We start from the raw sequence: 18,412 nt of genomic DNA on the forward strand, positions 1-18,412 counted from the left end.
TTCCTTTATATTCATTATTTAGTAACTTTCCATTTATTTATGTATGCTTGATGGCCCTTCCCTTCACCCCAAAAATAATTATTTAGGAACCATTTCTCTCTCTCTCCCTAATTTTATTTCCCAATCAGTGTATCATAAAGACAGTTGACGACAAGCACCTATGTGGAGTTACTTATCCCTAGGTTGCTTCCGGCCTCTCCCAAATGTATAGTAAAGACCCAAGGGCCTGAAGTCTTTCCAGTGATTTCAAAGGAAGCTGGATCAGGCCCCAGGTGAGTGCAAATGAAGATGATTTGAGTCTTGAGGCTAGCAGGTGTGGGTGAGAGAGAGCTCATTCCAATATTGTTTGAATTATAAGATGTACATGAAGTTTGGGCATTAAATAGTAAGAACATTATTATTGTAATGAAGAACTGAATATTTTAAAATGAGTTTTAAAATCACACACACATATTGTGCCACTGGTCTTTTTTACACAACCCCCACTGATTTTAATGGTAGCTCATGGTATGGTCATAAATTACACAATATGTTAACATGTGTTTTCTTGTTTTCACCGCATTCTGTTTTGTCAGATTTAAGAAAAGGAATATGAGCATGGGTATGAGCTTTTCCTTAGAAGCCTGAGTCCCATTAAAACTGACACAGAGATAAACCTCCACAGAAAAAAGCATACTTTCTGTCATCTGATACATATTGCTTATCACTTAACAAGTGACAGCTTGCTCAAACTGTTCCTCAATAACTTTATTCAGAGACATCTCTGTTTTTCCACTTTTAAATTAAAAGTGGACTGAGCTCTTCGATAAATAGGAAAAAGAACTTTTTGTGTGAGATACATTCTGTTTAGCTTAGTTATTTACATGCTCGTATTACAAGGAAATATTTACACAATCCCTCACACAGCATGTTTGTGTAGAACTTTGACACAGCGCCATTTGTTTACTCATCCTGCCAAGAAAATTCTGATTTATGTTACACTAGGTTTTGAGTCTGCTGTAACTCCAGTGCAGGCCATGGAATTGCTCTAGATTTACATGATGTAAAGCAGATCAGAATTTGATCCAATAATTTGTAAATATCTCGCTCCTTACAAGAGCTATGAGCTGAATTGCTTCTGTGTTAGAACTGCCATTTTGTAAAAGAGAAACAGAAATGAGGCCCTAATTGTATTTTTCCATTTAACTTTAATTATGCTTAAGTGTTGGAATCATTTATTAAGATTTTTGCTATATACAAAGGGGGAAATGATGTTTCAATTGATGGAGAGTAACCTGAAATACTTTTGTTTGGAATTTTTACTTTTAACTTCCTTTGCCTTTTTTAACAGTAAAGAATTCCTTATAACACTTACTAACATCACAATTAGTGAACATGAGAATATACTAGTTGCACTGGGGTAAATCCAGAGTAACTCCACTCAAGTATAAATGGAGTTACTCCAGATTTATACAAATATAATGAAGATCAAAATCTGACCTTTAAGAGTTATTTTAGTCATGCTGGGCCAGATTCTTCTCTCATTTACACCAGCATAAATCCAAAATAACTCCAATGACTTTTCAGCAATGTTCTTCTGGATTTCTTCATCTGCAGCTGAAAGCAGTGGCTTGCCCCTGTGGCTGGTTAGGGAATGTATTACTAAACGTAAAATATAGTAGCTACACATTCTTAATTACAAAATGGATGTTGCATTCATATACGTGAAACAATAACTTGTAACTTCTAGAGCTCACACACAGAATTATCAGACATATTCATTGCAACAATGTGCAAATTAGAGTGTTCCTTTCCTTAGAATAGGCAACAGGTTGTCTGTTAATAGAGAGGGGTCTGAACCAGATTCTCGGATCCAAACAATTCAAAACTTTGCTTGATATCCAAATTTTACAAATGGCTCCTTGTTTAAAATAGGCAGAACCAAATCTACTTACTTACATTGGCTCCATCAACATAGCATCTGGGCACCTCGCAAACTGTAAAGAATTTATCCTCAACAATACTCCTGTGAGGTAGAGAAGTACTACTACTTCCCCTTTACAGACAGACAACTCAGGCACAACGAGATCAAGGATCAGATCCAGCCCCACTACATGGGGCAAAAATGCCAGAGCAACATAAAGGGGCTCTATAAGCCCTGGTTCCAGCTGGAGGAGGATTCCCCTGTGCAGGCACTGTGGAAAGCAGCTATAACGGCTGCCTTCTGAGGACCCTCTCACAAGCCATATGGAAGGAGTTGTGCCAGGGTGTAGCTGGGGGCAGAGTTGCAACTTCACACTGTAGAGATCCCAGGCTGCTCTGTGGCCCATAGCGCAGCCCAGGGAGGCTGCCATAGCATAGACAGGTGACAAGGGCTGTTCAAGCAATGCCAGGGTCTTTCCCAGCTCCCTCAAGTAGTTCAGCCTAGCAGGACATAAAGGTAGCTTAAATCCAGCTTAGTCCCTCCCTCCCACTGGGATGTGAGTGCCACTGAATTCAGTGGGACCAGGATTTCAGCCTCAGCGATTTGCCCAAGCCCAAGGTCAGGAAGTCTGTGACAAATCTGGGAATTGAACCTAGATCTCCTGAGTCCACTTTTAATTTCCTACCACCACCAGCCTTCCTCTGAACAAACACATTTGAAATGCTTTAAATTCTGGATCTGAATTTTTCAGCTTCAGTGTAACTTTTTGTTTTATTGGTGACTTCTTAGCCACGCATTATATAAAATAAATGAAAGAGTTCTCCTATAATTTCTCTTAAAAACACACCCAAGAATGGCAGCTGTGAATATGCACGGAAAACAAATAGAGGAATTTTGCTAAAACAACTAGCTTTCTTTAGATAAAATCTCTTTCTACTGACATGTATGGGCACATGTTCTGAAGGAGAACAAGAATATTTTGCTGAGATCAGAACAGTAGTTTTATGGTAAGTTAACTCTCCCGTGGAGAAGAGAGCAAAGCATGCCTCCTTGATAGGCCGTGACTTAGTGTGAAAGGTAGGAACAGGTACCAACTGTAAAAAGGGGCTTCTCTCAACTGTTGTCACCACTCCCTCCTCTCCTCTGCAGCAAAACTGACAAGACAAAGAGAGAGACATAGAAAAGGGGCTTTTGTTTTTGTCACACAGTGCACTCTTCTATTAAGTATAATCCTTCTCACAAATGTAAATGAAAATACCAATAAGCTAGATTGTACCCTAAACACCTTCTCATGGAGGGGGCCCTATATATGCATATCTCCCTCTTCCCAGGGGAAAGACAGGTGGGGGAGTCAGCCTCTGATGTGTCAGTTTCCCCCTACTTCCCTCAAGACTCTCCATTAGAGCTGGGCAGGAAACAGTTTCCTATCCCACAAGTATTTTTGAGAGTTGAAAAATGTTTCCTGTCTCGAATCAGGACAAAAATGTGAAATCTCAAAAATATTAGTAACCTGAGAAAACAATGTGTGTTGTCTTGTTTCAGGTCAATTGAAATCTTTCCTTTCCATGATTTCAAAACTTTTAGTTTTGATTTCATTTCCACCTTTTTGTTTCAGTCTTCTTAGCTTAAATTTCTAAATGAAACTGGAATTTTTCATTCTGAAGACGCTGAAGTGAGACATTTTGACACTTTCAAAAACTTGTCCTCAGCATTTTTTTGAGTCAGGAAATTTGTCAAACCCAACACTTTGGGTTCTGACGAAATGCCATTTTTCAATGGATAAAATTATTAGACTGCTTTACTGTCCATGAGTTCAGGGATCTGCAAGTTAGATAGGGGGAAAAGGGTGCAATGGGTGTGATCCTGTTGAGACAAACACAATCACTGCAGGAAGAATGTTAATAACCAAAGACGGTATTAGCTCTATCTTTCCTGAGAAGCCCTTATTTGCACTGGTGAATCAGGGGGAGGTGGAACTGGGTCATAGAGGCAGCTGCTGGTTGGGAAATCACATTTCAGTTGGAATCATGACAGCATGACTTCAATGATACTCTGTTTGCAGAGTGCTAGGGTAGAGATGCAGGGGGTTGAAGACCAATGTGGAGGTGCAGTGACTTCAGGAGGATGGCACTATGGCCCTGGAGGATACCCAGGATCCATGCAGATCTAGACTCCTGGTTTCTTCCATGGGATAAGGTGGTGAAGCCAAGCCCTTCTAATGGGAGAATGCAGGAAAAAACCCACAAGAAAGTGGACCTACAGAGTTGTTTGCACATAGGAGTACGATGTAATATGAAGCAGAATCTTATAAAGCAGAATGTATTAGATTAAGGATTAGGAGAAAAATCTGTAGAGCATTTACACTAACACTCATCACTGAAAGATTCTGATGTAAAGCAAGAAAGCCTACACATAAACTCTCCTCCCTCCCCAACATTATGTGAATTTATACCTCCTCCCTTTAAAATGAAATGGGAGGAAGGATGCTGATGTGAGTAAGGCTCAGGATCATGAATCAGAAGGTCAGGAGTCTTTGCTCTTTGCCCCAGACTCCCTGTGGGATTCTGGGCAAGTCACTTCATCTCTGTTTGTGCCTTGGCTTACTTATCTGTAAAACAGACTGTGTTAGAAAAAGTACGGCTCATCATGAGCGAGTGTGGCAGAATCTAGCCATGAATGGTTTGTCTATCCAGCCACATAGCACTTTTCTTCATCACTCCTTCCAGTACCACATAATAAAATACAGAATTAACAAATACCATAATATTGCTCCTCATTTTCCTCAATCAATTTAGTTATCCAAGAGAAGTTTCGGAGGTGACTTGATCACTGTCTTCTCAGTACCTACACAGGAAGAACGTTTCTGATTGTACTCTTTATTCTAGCAGACAAGGCCATAACAAGATCCAATGGAAACTAAAGTTAGACAAATTCAGGCTAGAAATAAGGCACAAATTGTTTCCAGAGAAGGGTAATTTACCACTGGAACAACTTACCTAGGGATGTGGCAGATTTATCACCAGAAATCTTTAAATCAAGACTGGATGTCTTTCTAAAAGATACAGTGTAGCTCAACCAGAAGTTATGGTGCAGGAAATACTTGTTGAAATTCTATATCCTGTGTTATGCAGGAGGTTAGACTAGGTCATAACAGTCCCTTCTGGCTTTAAAATCTGTTAATCAAATAGGCTTTACCCCTAGATACAAATTGACTTTGACAGAACTACTCATGTGCTTAAGCATCTGGTTTAGTGCTTTACTGGGTAAAGGCCTTAGTAAATATCGAGCAAAAAAATGAGGGCACAAGATGAGTAATTTTTGCTCTAAACTCCATTTGACCAAGTGGTGCCCTGTGCTGCATTGTGTCCAACTTTAAAGTCTTAGGGCTTTTCTATACTTACGGCTAAATCCACCCTGCTGTGATCGATGTAGTAGTGTTGATTTAGTGGATCTGGTGAAGACCTGCTAAGTAGATGGCAGAGCGCTCTCCCATCAACATCTGTACTCCAGCTACCTGAGAAGCGTAAGGTAGGTTGGCAGGAGAGACACTGAAGTAGTGTAACTTAGGTCAACTTACGTTGTTAGGGTAGATCAGCCCTTAATGAGTAACTTGGCCAGGACCTCCAAGAGCTGGAGAAAAGCAGACTCTGTAGGCTGAACTTTATAACATCATTGATAGCAGTGAAATGATGCTAAATAAAATTGAAGTATTCAAAATTAAATCTGAGCAGACAATGTTAGAATCCTTGGTCTCCCAAATAGTGGAGGAAACAACCTAGTGACTTTCCTAGAAGAATGCAACTTCCTCCACTGAAGTGGTGCAAAACTGAAGCTTCCAGTTGTTTTTCAAGGGTAGCCCAAAGTCAAGCATATTGCAGTAATACAGCTTTAAGAACATAAGAAAGGCCATAGTGGGTCAGACCATGATCCCTGTGAACTGTCCCTCACTTCCTGTATCCTGTCCAGTATCCTGTTTCCTGAAGTGGTCCATACGAGAACTTCCAGGGGAGTGTATTGCACAGGGCAATTATGGAATAATCAACCCCATCTTCCACTCCCAGCTTCTGGTAGTTAGAGGTTACTAAGGTGTGGAATACTGTGGCATGATAAAGGAAGAGCCAAAAACCTCTGGGCCAGACCTAAATGAAAAAAAATTACTAGGTGCCACGACTGTCACCTGGACATGCAAGAGCAGCAATGACTCCCAGACAGTATACCTTCACCACTGCAGCATAAAACAAGAGTTACAGTTGTACTTCTGTTAGACATTGTGAAAACAAAGAGGTTTCAGTATCTGGGTTCAGTGAAAAGCACATGAAGATCTGAGTGTCCTTCACATATTGCAATCCATTATGTGTGCAACCCATTGGTCGCTATACTTTATGTGTCTCCTCTGTTGCAGAGGATCAGAGTCTGACCTAAGCTGCAAAACCTGGCTCTTTATCTCAAGCGGTCCCTTCTATCTGCAAAAATGCAGCTATCACACAAAATGTTTCACTATTTTCCTGAGCAAATGGAAACTTGTATTTGAGGACCCTGTGAGAAGAAGACAGGTACTCATTACCATTATTTGGCACCTCTCAGAGAACAACAAACACAGTAAAAGGGCTATTCCAGCCAGTCCAGTAAAGTCTCATAGGCAAGTCAATAAAACTTCATGGTCAATGGTATCGAAGGCTGCTGATATTTCTAACTGTAAGCAGAGTCAGGATAAGCTCTACCCTGACATCTGGTGGAAAGAATTTCAGAGAGTGTATTTGCATAGGCACGCCTACCCTATCCCAGACTGCCGAGCTGTGGGACTGCTTGGTGACAAATGACTCACCCTCAGTTGGTGGTACTTGCTAGACAAGGGATATGGGTTCCAAAACCCAGTGAATTGAGAGAGGCTGGGGACAGGTATCTGTGCCTGGTGGTGCAGTCTCCTTGTGGAGCCAGAAGCACCAGTTCCACCCCCTCCTCTCTCCACTGTGGAATGTCAGAGTTGATTTTTTTTATCCCCTCAAGAATCTAAATACAGGTTATTGAGCTGAACTCACTTTGGGCTAATGGTGCACTAGCACTAGCACTGGGGCTCCCCCACTAAGAGCTGAGATCCCTGAGAGTTGAAATCACTAAAGAGCTGAAATTACTGAGCTGAGAGCACTGTGCTAACTAGTGGGGGAGCCTGAAGCTATACTGTGGAACAGAGCAGCTGGCGGAGTGGAGCAGTTGTGGGGACGGCTGGAGCGGATCACGGGACAGCTGCTGGCAGCAGAGCGGCTGGCAGAGCGGAGTAGCTGTGGGATGGGTGGAGCAGCCCACAGAGTGAGCGGAGCCGAGCAGTTTGCAGAGAGAACTGGAGCAGCTCATGGAGCAGAGCAGCTGGTGGAGCGGAGCAGTTTCTGAGGACGGCTGGAGGAGCAGCGTGGAGCGGCTGGTAAAGCGGAGCAGTTCGTGGAGAAGGCAGAAGCAGAACCCACGGAGAGGCAGGGCAGTTGGCCCCGGACCACGTAAGGTGCCCCTTTCTACCCAGGCTGGGGGGAGGGACCTCTACAGATAAACTCTCAAACTCTGGGGTGGCATTGACCAGAGACTTTTGGGTTGTTGGACTTTGGGGTGATTGGACTTAAAACCCTAAGGGGAAAAAGAACAGTGCCAAACGTACTTGGAGGTGGGTTTTTGTTTATGGTTTGTGTTATAATCCTGTTTGTGGTGTTTCTCCAATGGGATGCCGCATTGATTCCTTCCTTTATTAAAAAGATTTTGCTACACTCAGACTCTGTGCTTGCGAGAGGGGAAGTATTGCCTCCTAGAGGCGCCCAGGGGTGTGTGGTATGTGAGTGTCCCAGGTCACTGGGTGGGGGCTCAAGCCGGTTATGCATTGTGTTACTGAAACGGAACCCCTGGATACTGAACCCGGCCCTTGTTGCTGCCAACTCAGAGGGGCAGAAGGGTTACATAACAAAATCAGCAGGGACACCAATGGCTACCAATAGAAAGAGACCATCAGCCAGGTGTTAACAAGATTCTTTATATACCAAACTCACATGCAAAACATCAGACTGGGAGGAAAAAAAGACATCTGGGAAATCAAGTTGCAACTGGAGCAGCTCCTACCAAACCTGCTCAATAAACTTGGCACTGTCAGATGTTAAAAGATAATAGACTAAAAATAAAAACATGGGACTTCACAAATATTCCCAACAAAAGGCACTGGGTAGGAATATGCAAGCCCACTTGATTACTCCCTGAAAATGCGAGAGGAGGCTATGCTTAGGTTGCTAGTTCTGTGGAGCAGGGACCACCTTTTCATTGCTTGTGTGAACAGTGCCTAATACAATAGGGTACAGATCCTGGCTGAAGGCTCTCGGCACTACTACTGCAATACAAGCAATACTAATTAACAGTGGACCTTTAAGGAGCAGTACAACATTAAGTGTGGTTTCAGGAGCTTATTGGGTAAAGGGATTTTTGGGGTGGAAGATCACTGGGAACTGGTTAAGACTGGTTAATCTAGAGAAACACCCACATTTTTGGATGCTTATCTGAAACAAACCAGAACTATGATCCATTGGAAAGTCATTTGTCACTAATTTTCACGCTCATAACCTTGAGTGGTTATTTATATACAGCACATGTGCAGAAATAGCACTAGTTATTTTGTCTAATTAAATAATTCACCACATAATGCATTCCTACCTGGCATGTCCATATCGATGTGATGAGGAATCCATCATCTTTAAAGACATTGAAGATTTCAATGATCCCTCGGGAATAACCAAACACAGACACACTTGCATCTGATACAGCCAGATTAAAGGTAAGATAATCCGTGGGCTGCAGGACAGCTCTCTGCTTATAGAGAACAAAAATCACAATGCTGTTTCCAAACCAAGACATCCATCCTGAAAAATAAATTAAATTCCATGAAAGTCAAATTAAAAACAAACAACAACAAAAAATCAGGAAACAGCATGATATATAAATGCATGATGCCCGTACGTTGATGGACAGTACAATGGCAGGTAATTTCATTAAAAACAAATAAACCTGAACATTTTCATTCCACTGTGTTGTATACTAGGCCTCCTTGAGTACCCAGGTACATTTCACTTGTTAATTTCCTTCTTCTGAATAACACTGGTAATAAAACTGAATCGCAACAATGTACTTGTCCACAGAAGAACAACCATACACAGGTAAAGAAAAATTAAGTCTCTAATTAGATGGGATCCATGAAGCATTCCCAGTACAGAGACAAGAACCATCCTGCCAAACTCTACAGCTGTAGAGGCATGCCAGATCCATCTGCCTGGTAATGTCTAGTAAAAGTGTGTGCAGACGACCGGCCAACAGCTTTGCTGGTCAGTTCTAGAGAGCCACTGCCCTGTTCAGCTGGTGAGATGGAATTGCTTCTCATGGAACAGTCTGTGATCTCCTTATGGCAAAGAATACTGATTGGAATGCTGTTTAGGAATGCACATTTTAATCCGTTTGAAGATAATATTTTTAAGGCCTTGTGTCCTATCTTTCAACCTCAAATAAATGAAGAAGCCCTCAGAAACTGGAAAGCCCTATTTTCTGTTTAGATAGAATTGTCTCCCCCCTCAGATACTGAAGGTACAGTGATGTCTAGCAGCCATCAGTCTTGTTGGAAGAGAAGAGCATAAGGTAGGAAGGGAATTATGAATCTGGTGAAAAATCAGTCAGGCACTTGTGCGCAGAGACCATGATTTTTAAAGGCATATAAGCATTACTCCACACAGTGTTGCAAGGCCTAAATCCCAGATTTTTAAAGGTATTTAGGTGTCTATCTCCTGTGAGTCAGGTACCTAAATACCTTTCAAAATCTGGCCTAAGTGACATAGATGGCTAAGACTCATTTTCACTTAGGAACACTTAGGAGCGTATGGCCCATTGACTTTCAATATGTCTTCAGCTCCTAAATGCCAAGCTATTTTTGAAAATTTAAGGACTTGACTACATGGGGACATGGAGAGAAGTTAATTCTAATTAATTAAAGGTGTCAATTTGAAGTGGATTAGTTAAGCCACATTAAATCCTGGGTGCTGTTAATTAAAATTAAATTTGTCTTAATTTGGTTTAGTTTAATTCACTTTGGAAGCAAATTAAATTAAACCACATTAAGGCCACTTTAATTCTGAATGAAGCCCTTGAGGTTTAATGTGGTTTAAATTCACATCTTTAGTTAATTCAGATTAACTTTCCTGGATGTCCCCATGTAGATAAGCCCCAAATCACTTAGACCCAGCTCCTCAAATGTATTTAGGCACCTAGCTCTCATTGGAATCAATGGGAGCTAGCTGCCTAGATACCTCTGAGCATCTGGGCCTTAGACTTTGCAACACCGAACAGTGCAATGATTTTAAGTCTGGGCCAAAGGGTCTGATCCAAAGCCTATAGGATGTCAGCAGGAGTCTTTCCATTGATTTCAATAGACTTGGGATCAGGTTTAAAGCACATGGGCACAAGTTGCATGGAATGCCATTGACCTTATGGAAAATAAAATAGGTTCTGTAAAGCGAGGGCTGCCATCTCAGAAACCTGTCTAGCACAGACAATTGCTATTCAAAAGAGTCTTAAGGGTTAAAAATTTGAGAAACTGCCTACATAGGCTCCAAAAGAGGATTTATCAAACCCTGAAACATTAGATTCAGCCTGCAGATAGGAACCATCTGTGTATTAGGAGGCTTAATGCTAAATGGAGATCTGAAGAAATTTTTGGGCAGAGGGGCTGTAGAATATCCCTGCATAGTCTCACTAATCGCCCCCCAAAGTGGGGAATCAATACATTAAGGACATGAGGGGACAGACTATCTTCCTAAAGGCTTGTAGAAAGCTGTCTAGCTCTGCAGTGTTAATTATGAAATCTCACTAATGGCATGAACAATTTATAGTCAGGACAAATTAACTTGGAAGGTACTTATGAGGCAAAAAAGATTTCCCATTACTTTAATCCAAAATGCTAAGCAACTTGGGCCATCAACCCATAAAAGGCAAAATTAACAAGTATCTTCTACAACAACACAGAATTCACCAGAACATTGGGCAGCTGAAGACAGGAGTGAGTCAATGGAATTACTTTGGACTTGCACAAGTTTAATGAGAGTAGAATTTGGCCCTTGATTTGGAACTAATTACTTCAGTATACATACAAATTGATAGAGAATGTTACAGTACAGAGGTTCCTGAACAGTGGTTCATAAAGTCATTATGCTAAATGGCTGCTGAAGCACTGCAGAGGATGGGTGAGTTTCCCTTAAAATCTATTAATATGTAAATTTCATTTGCACACAGTGCATTTGCTGGGAATATACAGAACTACCTTTGTAGCACAGTGAATGAGGAGAATTTTCAGTTAAAAGAGAAGTTAAATGAGAGAGAGGAAGAGATCTGGTCCCATGGAGAAACACAGACCTTTCTCAGATTTGAAACTATAGAGAAAGCTGGAGCATGAGAGAGTGTGTGAGAGTGTAATGGGGGTACTTTATAATAAATGCACTTCTTGGTGAGTGAAATTACAGAACAATCTTGTGTATGGCACAGCCACAGTGGAGGAAGTTGATTTTACAGAAGCAAGCAGACAAGCTTTCTCTGCTGTGCTGAATACTTAAGATATGTGAAGTGGCTTGCAATTTGAATATGTTAATATACTGAGCAACAAACTGAGGGGAAGTTATTCTAATTATATCAAATTCTAAGGCAAGCAGTGGCACCCTCATAAAAATACTCCAGAAACAAACGCCATCTGGTGTTTTTGCCTATAACAGCAAAGAATTCCCACTACCAAGGATCTGTTAAAAATTTATACATTTCCAGGCCATTAAGCATCTAACACTGAACCCTGTATCATCACTGATATGCCTTATTAAAGTCACTGACTATAATGAACATAAACCAATAAAAATAGTTTAGTTTATAAAACAATTTAGAAGATGGATCAATAAAAGACAAAATGCAGTATAGTGAAAAAGAAGAGCAAAGGCTTCACCATCAGTGACGTTGGGGGGAATTCCCACCAGTTGCTTTGCAGATGGCACATGTATCAGATAGATCATATTTAGGAAAGAGCCTGAAAAGAAACATCTGGTATATGAACTACTAAGAGGTACTTGTATTCCCATGTGGTGTGTCAATAAAATAGTGGATAAAGGAGAACCAGTTGACATAATTTATTTCACCTTTCAAAAGGCCATTCACAAATGCCCTCACAAGAGGCTACTTAGAAAAACAGAGGAGTCCTGGAGTGAAGGGCAAAGCTCTGCAATAAATCAGAAACTGGCTAAGAGCGAGAAAATAAAGAGGAATCTGCTAGCAATCAATATAAATCAGAAGTTAGGAACTGTAGAAAATTGATAAGGGAAGCAAAGTGACATAAGGAGAAATCTATGGCCAGTCTCTCAGGAAGGTGTTAAACAGAACTGCTAAAGTTAGATATTTTTAAATCAGCAGGTTAAGATAACTTACATCCAAGAGTTTTAAGAGAGCTGGCTAAGGAGCTCACTGGACCATAAATGTTGATTTTCAATACATTTTGGAGCACTGGGGAAGTTCCAGAAGATTGGGAGAAAGCTAATGTTGTGTCAATTTTTTAAAAGGGTAAACACAATGACTCAGGAAATTATAGCTATCAGCCTGACATTGATCCCAGGGATGATAATGGAGCAGATGATATCGGACTTAATTAATAAAGAACTAAAGGAAGGTAAAATGTAATTCATGCAAATCAACATGGGTTTACGGAAATAGGTCCTGTCAAACTAACTTGACACTCTTTTTTGATGAGATTTCAAGTATGGTTGATAAAGGTAGTGTTGATGTAATATACTTAGACTTCTATAAAGAGTTTGATTTGGTACCATACAATATTTTGATTAAAAAACTAAAATGATATAAAATTAACAAGGCACATATTAAATGGATTAAAAATTTGCTAATTGATAGGTCTCAACATATAACTGTAAACAGAGAATCATCTTTGAGCAGGTGTGTTTCCAGTGAGGTTGCATAGGGCTCAGTTCTTGGCTCTATGCTATTTAATATTTGTATCAATGACTTAGAAGAAAACATGAAATCATCACTGATAAAGTTTTCAGATGACAAAAAATTGGGGAACTGGTAAATAATAAAGAGGACAGATCACTGATTCAGAGCACTTAGATTTCCTGGAAAACTAGGCACAAGCAAACAGCATGTGTTTTAATATGGCTAAATGTAAATATAGGAACAAACAATGTATGCCATATCTACAGGCTAGCTGTCTCTATCCTTGGAAGCAGTGACTCTGAAAAAGATGGTTTGCCAGAGGCTGGAAATGGGCGACAGAAGATGGATCACTTGATGATTACCTGTTCTGTTCATCCCCTCTGAAGTAACTGTCGGAAGACAGGATACTGGGTTAGTTGGACCATTGATGTGACCCAGTATGGCCATTCTTATATGTGGGGTGTGGTGGATAATCATCAGACCATGAGTTCCCAGTGTGACACTGTGGCCAAATGAGCTAATGTGATCATGGGATGCATAAACATGGGTCTCAAGTGGAAGTAGAGGTTATTTTACCTCTATATTTTGCACTGGTTCAACCACTGCTGGAATACGATGTCCATTGCTGGTGCCCACAATTTAAGAAGGATGTTGATAAATTGCAGAGGGTTCAGAGAAGAGCCACGAGAATGATTAAAGAATTAGAAAACATGCCTTATAGTGATAAGCCAAATAGACTGAACTCTTTGAATATAACAAAGAGAAGGTGAAGTGGTGACTTGATTACTGTCTACAAGTATCTACATGGGGAACAAATATTTAATAATGGATTCTTCAGTTTAGCAGAGACTGGTATAACACAATCCAATGGCTGGTAGCTGAAGCTAGACAAATTAAATTGAGATTGGATGCTTGAGATTTATGCTTTAGGAATTATTTCGAGGAAGTTCTATAGCCTGCACGATACAAGAATTCAGACTAGATGCTCTTCTGGCCTTGGAATCTATGAATCTTCAAAAAGGTCAACATTTGATGATAGCCTAGATCAATGTGGCAGCATTTTAAAAATAATTTACTTTTGCTGCTGTCATAGGTTTCACCCCCACTCTGAACTTTAGGGTAAATATGTGGGGTCCTGCATGAGAACCCCTAAGCTTAATTACCAGCTTAGATCTGGTTGCTGCCACCACCAAATGGTTTAAACACACATTTATGGGAAAGTCATTTGGAAACTTTTCCTTCCCCCTCCCCACCAATTCCCTGGTGAACACAATTCAAAATCCTTGGATCTTAAACCAAGCAGAAATTACTCATCCCCCCTTTCCTGGCAGGATTGGAGTTTAATTTCCCTTTCCCCCACCAATTCCTGGTGAGTCCAGATCCAACCCCCTTGGATCTTGAAAAAAGGAAAAATCAATCAGATTCTTAAAAAGAAGAATTTTAATTAAAGAAAAGGGGTAAAAGAAATACCTCTGAGAGATTAGCATGCAAGCTACTCTCACAGAAAACAGATTCAAAACACAGAGGACGTTCCCCTGGGCAAAAACCTTAGCTACATAAAAGAAAACCCAATTTGATTATCCCTCTTTTGCAAAAAGACAAATTCACAAAAGGAAATAAACATAATCTAATTCATTCCTTCTCTAATACTCGCTACCCTGGTTGATTCCTGCATCTTTTCACTCCGGCACAGACCTGAATGAATAGAACAAGGGAAGAACTTCCCTCCTTCCTCTTGAAGCATCTTTTCCCCCCATTGGTTCCTCTGATCAGGTGTCAGTTAGGCTAGGTGAATTTCTTAACCTTTAACTGCCTGTTTATGACAGCTGCCATGTATGTGACACTCCAGTAAGCGTTAATCATGTCTCAGAACCTGCTCATAACTTGATGTCAGCATTATTCTGACAATGACAATCTGTTCTGAGGATGTCATGTTTCTGCTATCTTTCATTTACTGAATGAGCTCTCAATCTGCTGCAAGAGAGTTTTGCTGGTTTTTTTATTGAAATAAACCAGGATATCCTGTCACACTTGTCACACATCTTGATTCAGATTGCTCATTGCCTGAGCAAGCTGAATAATAAAACAAAAGCTAACAAACAAATAAAATCAATTTAAAAAATCATCTTCAACCTCTTTATTGCAGACATAACAAACTTGAAACCAAAGCTGGTACTGATGGCAGGTTGTTTTTTTTTTAGAAAAAACATGAGATGGCATTTATGAAAAGAAAGGAGAACACTATGAGGGTCCTTGGAAGACATCAGAAAACAACAAAATATTCACACTTCCTAGATTGCAAGTTCTTGGGAGCAGATTTCACACTTGGCAATCATATTTTCAGTGGCAGTATTCATGCCAGGCCAGAACAGAACAGAACACCTTCTGCTCTGTCCTTAGACTTCTCAACACCCAGATTGGCACTATTGCGGTTCCCTAATTTGTGAAAAACTGTGTAGGAGCAGAGTTAGAACATTCAAATCACAACCCATCAATACGGCACTGTAAACAAACAGCACACCAATTGGAACTAGTGGGGAAAAGACAATGGAAGTGAAGTGTCAGGCTCAGCTGTTATCAGAGGCAGATGACCTGCTGTTTGAGGCAGTAATTGGATTGGGTAGCTAAATTTAGACAGGCCATGAATTAAGACAAATCACTGATGCACTAGAGGAATTGTGTACTAAATATGCCTTTTTGTTCATTACAAGAAAGAGGCAAAACTGTAGGTTACAGGGAATGCTGCTCTAAAATTCTGCTGATTCTCTTAGCCACTTTATGAATCATTGACTCAAGGAACTGGAATAGGAGGAGAAAATCTCCCATGTTGCTCACAATGGTTCTGATTATGCTACGTTTATAAGAATGCCATGGAATGAGGTTATGTTCCAACTGTATTGTAATTCATTGTGGTTTTGCCTGTATAAACAGGACCAAGCCAATTCAAGGGTACTGTGCTACAGCCCTGATTTTTTTTCAATCATAGGTTAAAGGGTGTTTTTGTATTTGGAAGTAGCCCTTTCTAGAGGTCGGAACACAATTATTTTTATTTTTTTCTAATTATACTGTCTGCCACTGCTATAGATTGTTTGTAAGCTGCCTCCTTCCTCAACAACAACAACAAAAATCCAAACAAAAAGCAAACATATTGGAAGAGGTTTGCACAAGAAGTAAAATTAAAACACATTGTTTAAAAATGATCTAGGGGAAACTCTTTTTATTATTCTTCATTGTATCATTTTTATTTCTTTAGAGAAACTTGCAGCATCAAAGTGCTGGGGAGGAGTCTGGTAGGTACCAAGTAATCACAGTATCCCATTCTCAGCAGAGCTAATCAGTTAAGACCTGATCTTGAACCACTGAAGTCAATGTGTGTTTTGTCATTGATGTCAATAAATACAGGATCTAGCCCTAACTGAGAACGTGTTCTAGTGTGGTTCATTCAGTAGTTGATTGTGCTGTGTGCTTTCTAGGCTGCTGATGCTGCATGCATGTGTTTGCACCTGTGCACACAGGTCTGGGGTAAATCAGAACATCTCTGCTTCCTTTTGACCACATTATTTTTATTCAGCTTCCTAATAAAGTGGCTGCTATTTTTTTCCAGCTTTTTTCTGAACTGTCTTATTCTTTACTCCAACTACATTATGTCGGCTATTTCTGTTGGTAAAGATGCCAGTTTCATATAGATATAAGAAAAGGCCTTCAAGTCTCTTAATCATGGCTGTGTGTTTTCCTTTGCAAGTATCAGGTGGTGGTTTGCAGCTGCTGGTGATACTGGGGGGAATACATGATAAGATTAGAAAAAGAAAAGTTTATTTAGCATGATTATTTAATTTACAAGCCTGTTTCTCAATGGTTGTACTCAGGAACTACTTCTCTTTACATTGCTGTGGAGTTCTCATTATATGCAGCATCTTTTAAATGCAGTTTCATTTCTTTATCATTTATAAATGTAGATTGATCGATTAGATAGAATCACTATAAAGCTAAGACGTGATTGTGAATTATTCCCTGGAAAACAGTTACCTTTTGATATTGTTTCATATGAAGTCAGAATAATAAATGGCTATTTTTATTTTCTTTGTCAACTGGTACATCTACATTCTTTGAAATTTCATAAAGTCTGCCTATAGAACAACAGATATGGTAATTCACCATCATCCTGCACTGAGTCTGCTGTAAATTACAATACAGTACTTAATCCAAAAAAGTCTTAGGAACAAAGTGAGTTAATATGAGGTTCCATTTTCAATCACTTTTAATATGAGTGTATAATAACTGCCTTACAATGTAATCTGAATATCAAGTTTTTAGATTTATGCACATATTATTGTAACTACTGATAGTGAGTAATAAATTAGCACTTAAAGGAATCTTAGACTCAGATCAAGAAAGTTTCCTCTAAACGTATATAAAATATTAGATGGAAGAATTTTACAAACAAATTTACAATTGTAGAATTCTATTTCATTTAACTAATGTATTAGTTTTAGAAGGTGAACTATTTGCTGAACACAATCTGAATACAGACTGCAGTAAGCAGAAACTAGAAGCATAGAACTAATTGAATGCCACTGAGACATTTTGAGAAAACAAGGTAATGTCATATTTTTCTGCACAAGATATTTTGTTCGTATCCACATCTTAAATGAACCTTAGTTAAAGGAATAGCTTGGACTATATCATCATATCCTTTTGCCCCCTGCACAAATGTTTGCATTTAAAAAAAATAAAAACACTAGCTCCTTTTTTTTTTTTTGAAAGCACTTTCTGAAGAAAAAGTTGCAGTTTATGACATCTTGTTCCTTTGTGGATGAACACTATAGGAATCTCTTTGAACTTTAGTCCAAACTTAAAAAGGAGTTTCATTTCATAAGCCACTCAGAGATACAGTACATACCTAAAGCCAGTAGGTAAAAGCCTATAATAGTCTCTCCTTGTTCTGAGACAGGAGGCTCTTTGTTCAGAAAGGTGATGTTGTTGTTCCTCCATGGTGCCTGTGGAGAAAACTGGAGAGACATTTTCAGGCAAACCCCGTGACTCAGAACTTGCCCTTTCTACCCCCCGTGGTTAGTCTCAAATGCCCAGTAAAAGAAAATCGTCTCTGGCTTTCTTAAACTTCTGCTCCTTGCATTCTAGGAAGTGGTGCACTGAGACTGAAACTAAACAGAGAGATCTCAAGAGACAAGAAAGAGCTTTGCAGCCCTCTGACCTGTGCTAATCCTATCTATTAATACAGCCCATGAATCTGTGACCAGACCAAGGCAGCTGATTTCCTTATATCCCTGGTGCTGCTAAATGCAGAAACCTTTAGTGACTAGAGAGAATATATTAGACAAAGTGATGATAATTCTTTAAAATACAACTATATGTCATATAATATAATATAATAACCCTAATTATATATATACATACATACATACACACACACACGTGCACGAGTATATATATTATTGTAAAAATACCATAATGAACCTGCTCTGCCCTCACTGAAGACAATGAGGATTACCTTGAATTCAA

General features: G+C 39.7%; 1 protein-coding gene across 1 annotated transcript in view; it reads right to left on the reverse strand.

The window, feature by feature from the left end:
• LOC127049493 (visual pigment-like receptor peropsin) overlaps positions 1 to 17,913 on the reverse strand; it is a 44,807-nt gene extending 26,894 nt beyond the window's left edge. The window contains exons 1-2 of the mRNA XM_050950322.1: positions 17,793 to 17,913; positions 8,585 to 8,790 (exon numbers count right to left, since the gene is read on the reverse strand). Coding sequence (XP_050806279.1) covers positions 8,585 to 8,790; positions 17,793 to 17,913 — 327 coding nt within the window. The remainder of the gene's footprint in view (positions 1 to 8,584; positions 8,791 to 17,792) is intronic.
• Positions 17,914 to 18,412: the final 499 nt, after the last annotated feature.

Source organism: Gopherus flavomarginatus, chromosome 4 (assembly GCF_025201925.1).
Source record: "Gopherus flavomarginatus isolate rGopFla2 chromosome 4, rGopFla2.mat.asm, whole genome shotgun sequence".
NCBI classification, from domain to species: domain Eukaryota; kingdom Metazoa; phylum Chordata; order Testudines; family Testudinidae; genus Gopherus; species Gopherus flavomarginatus.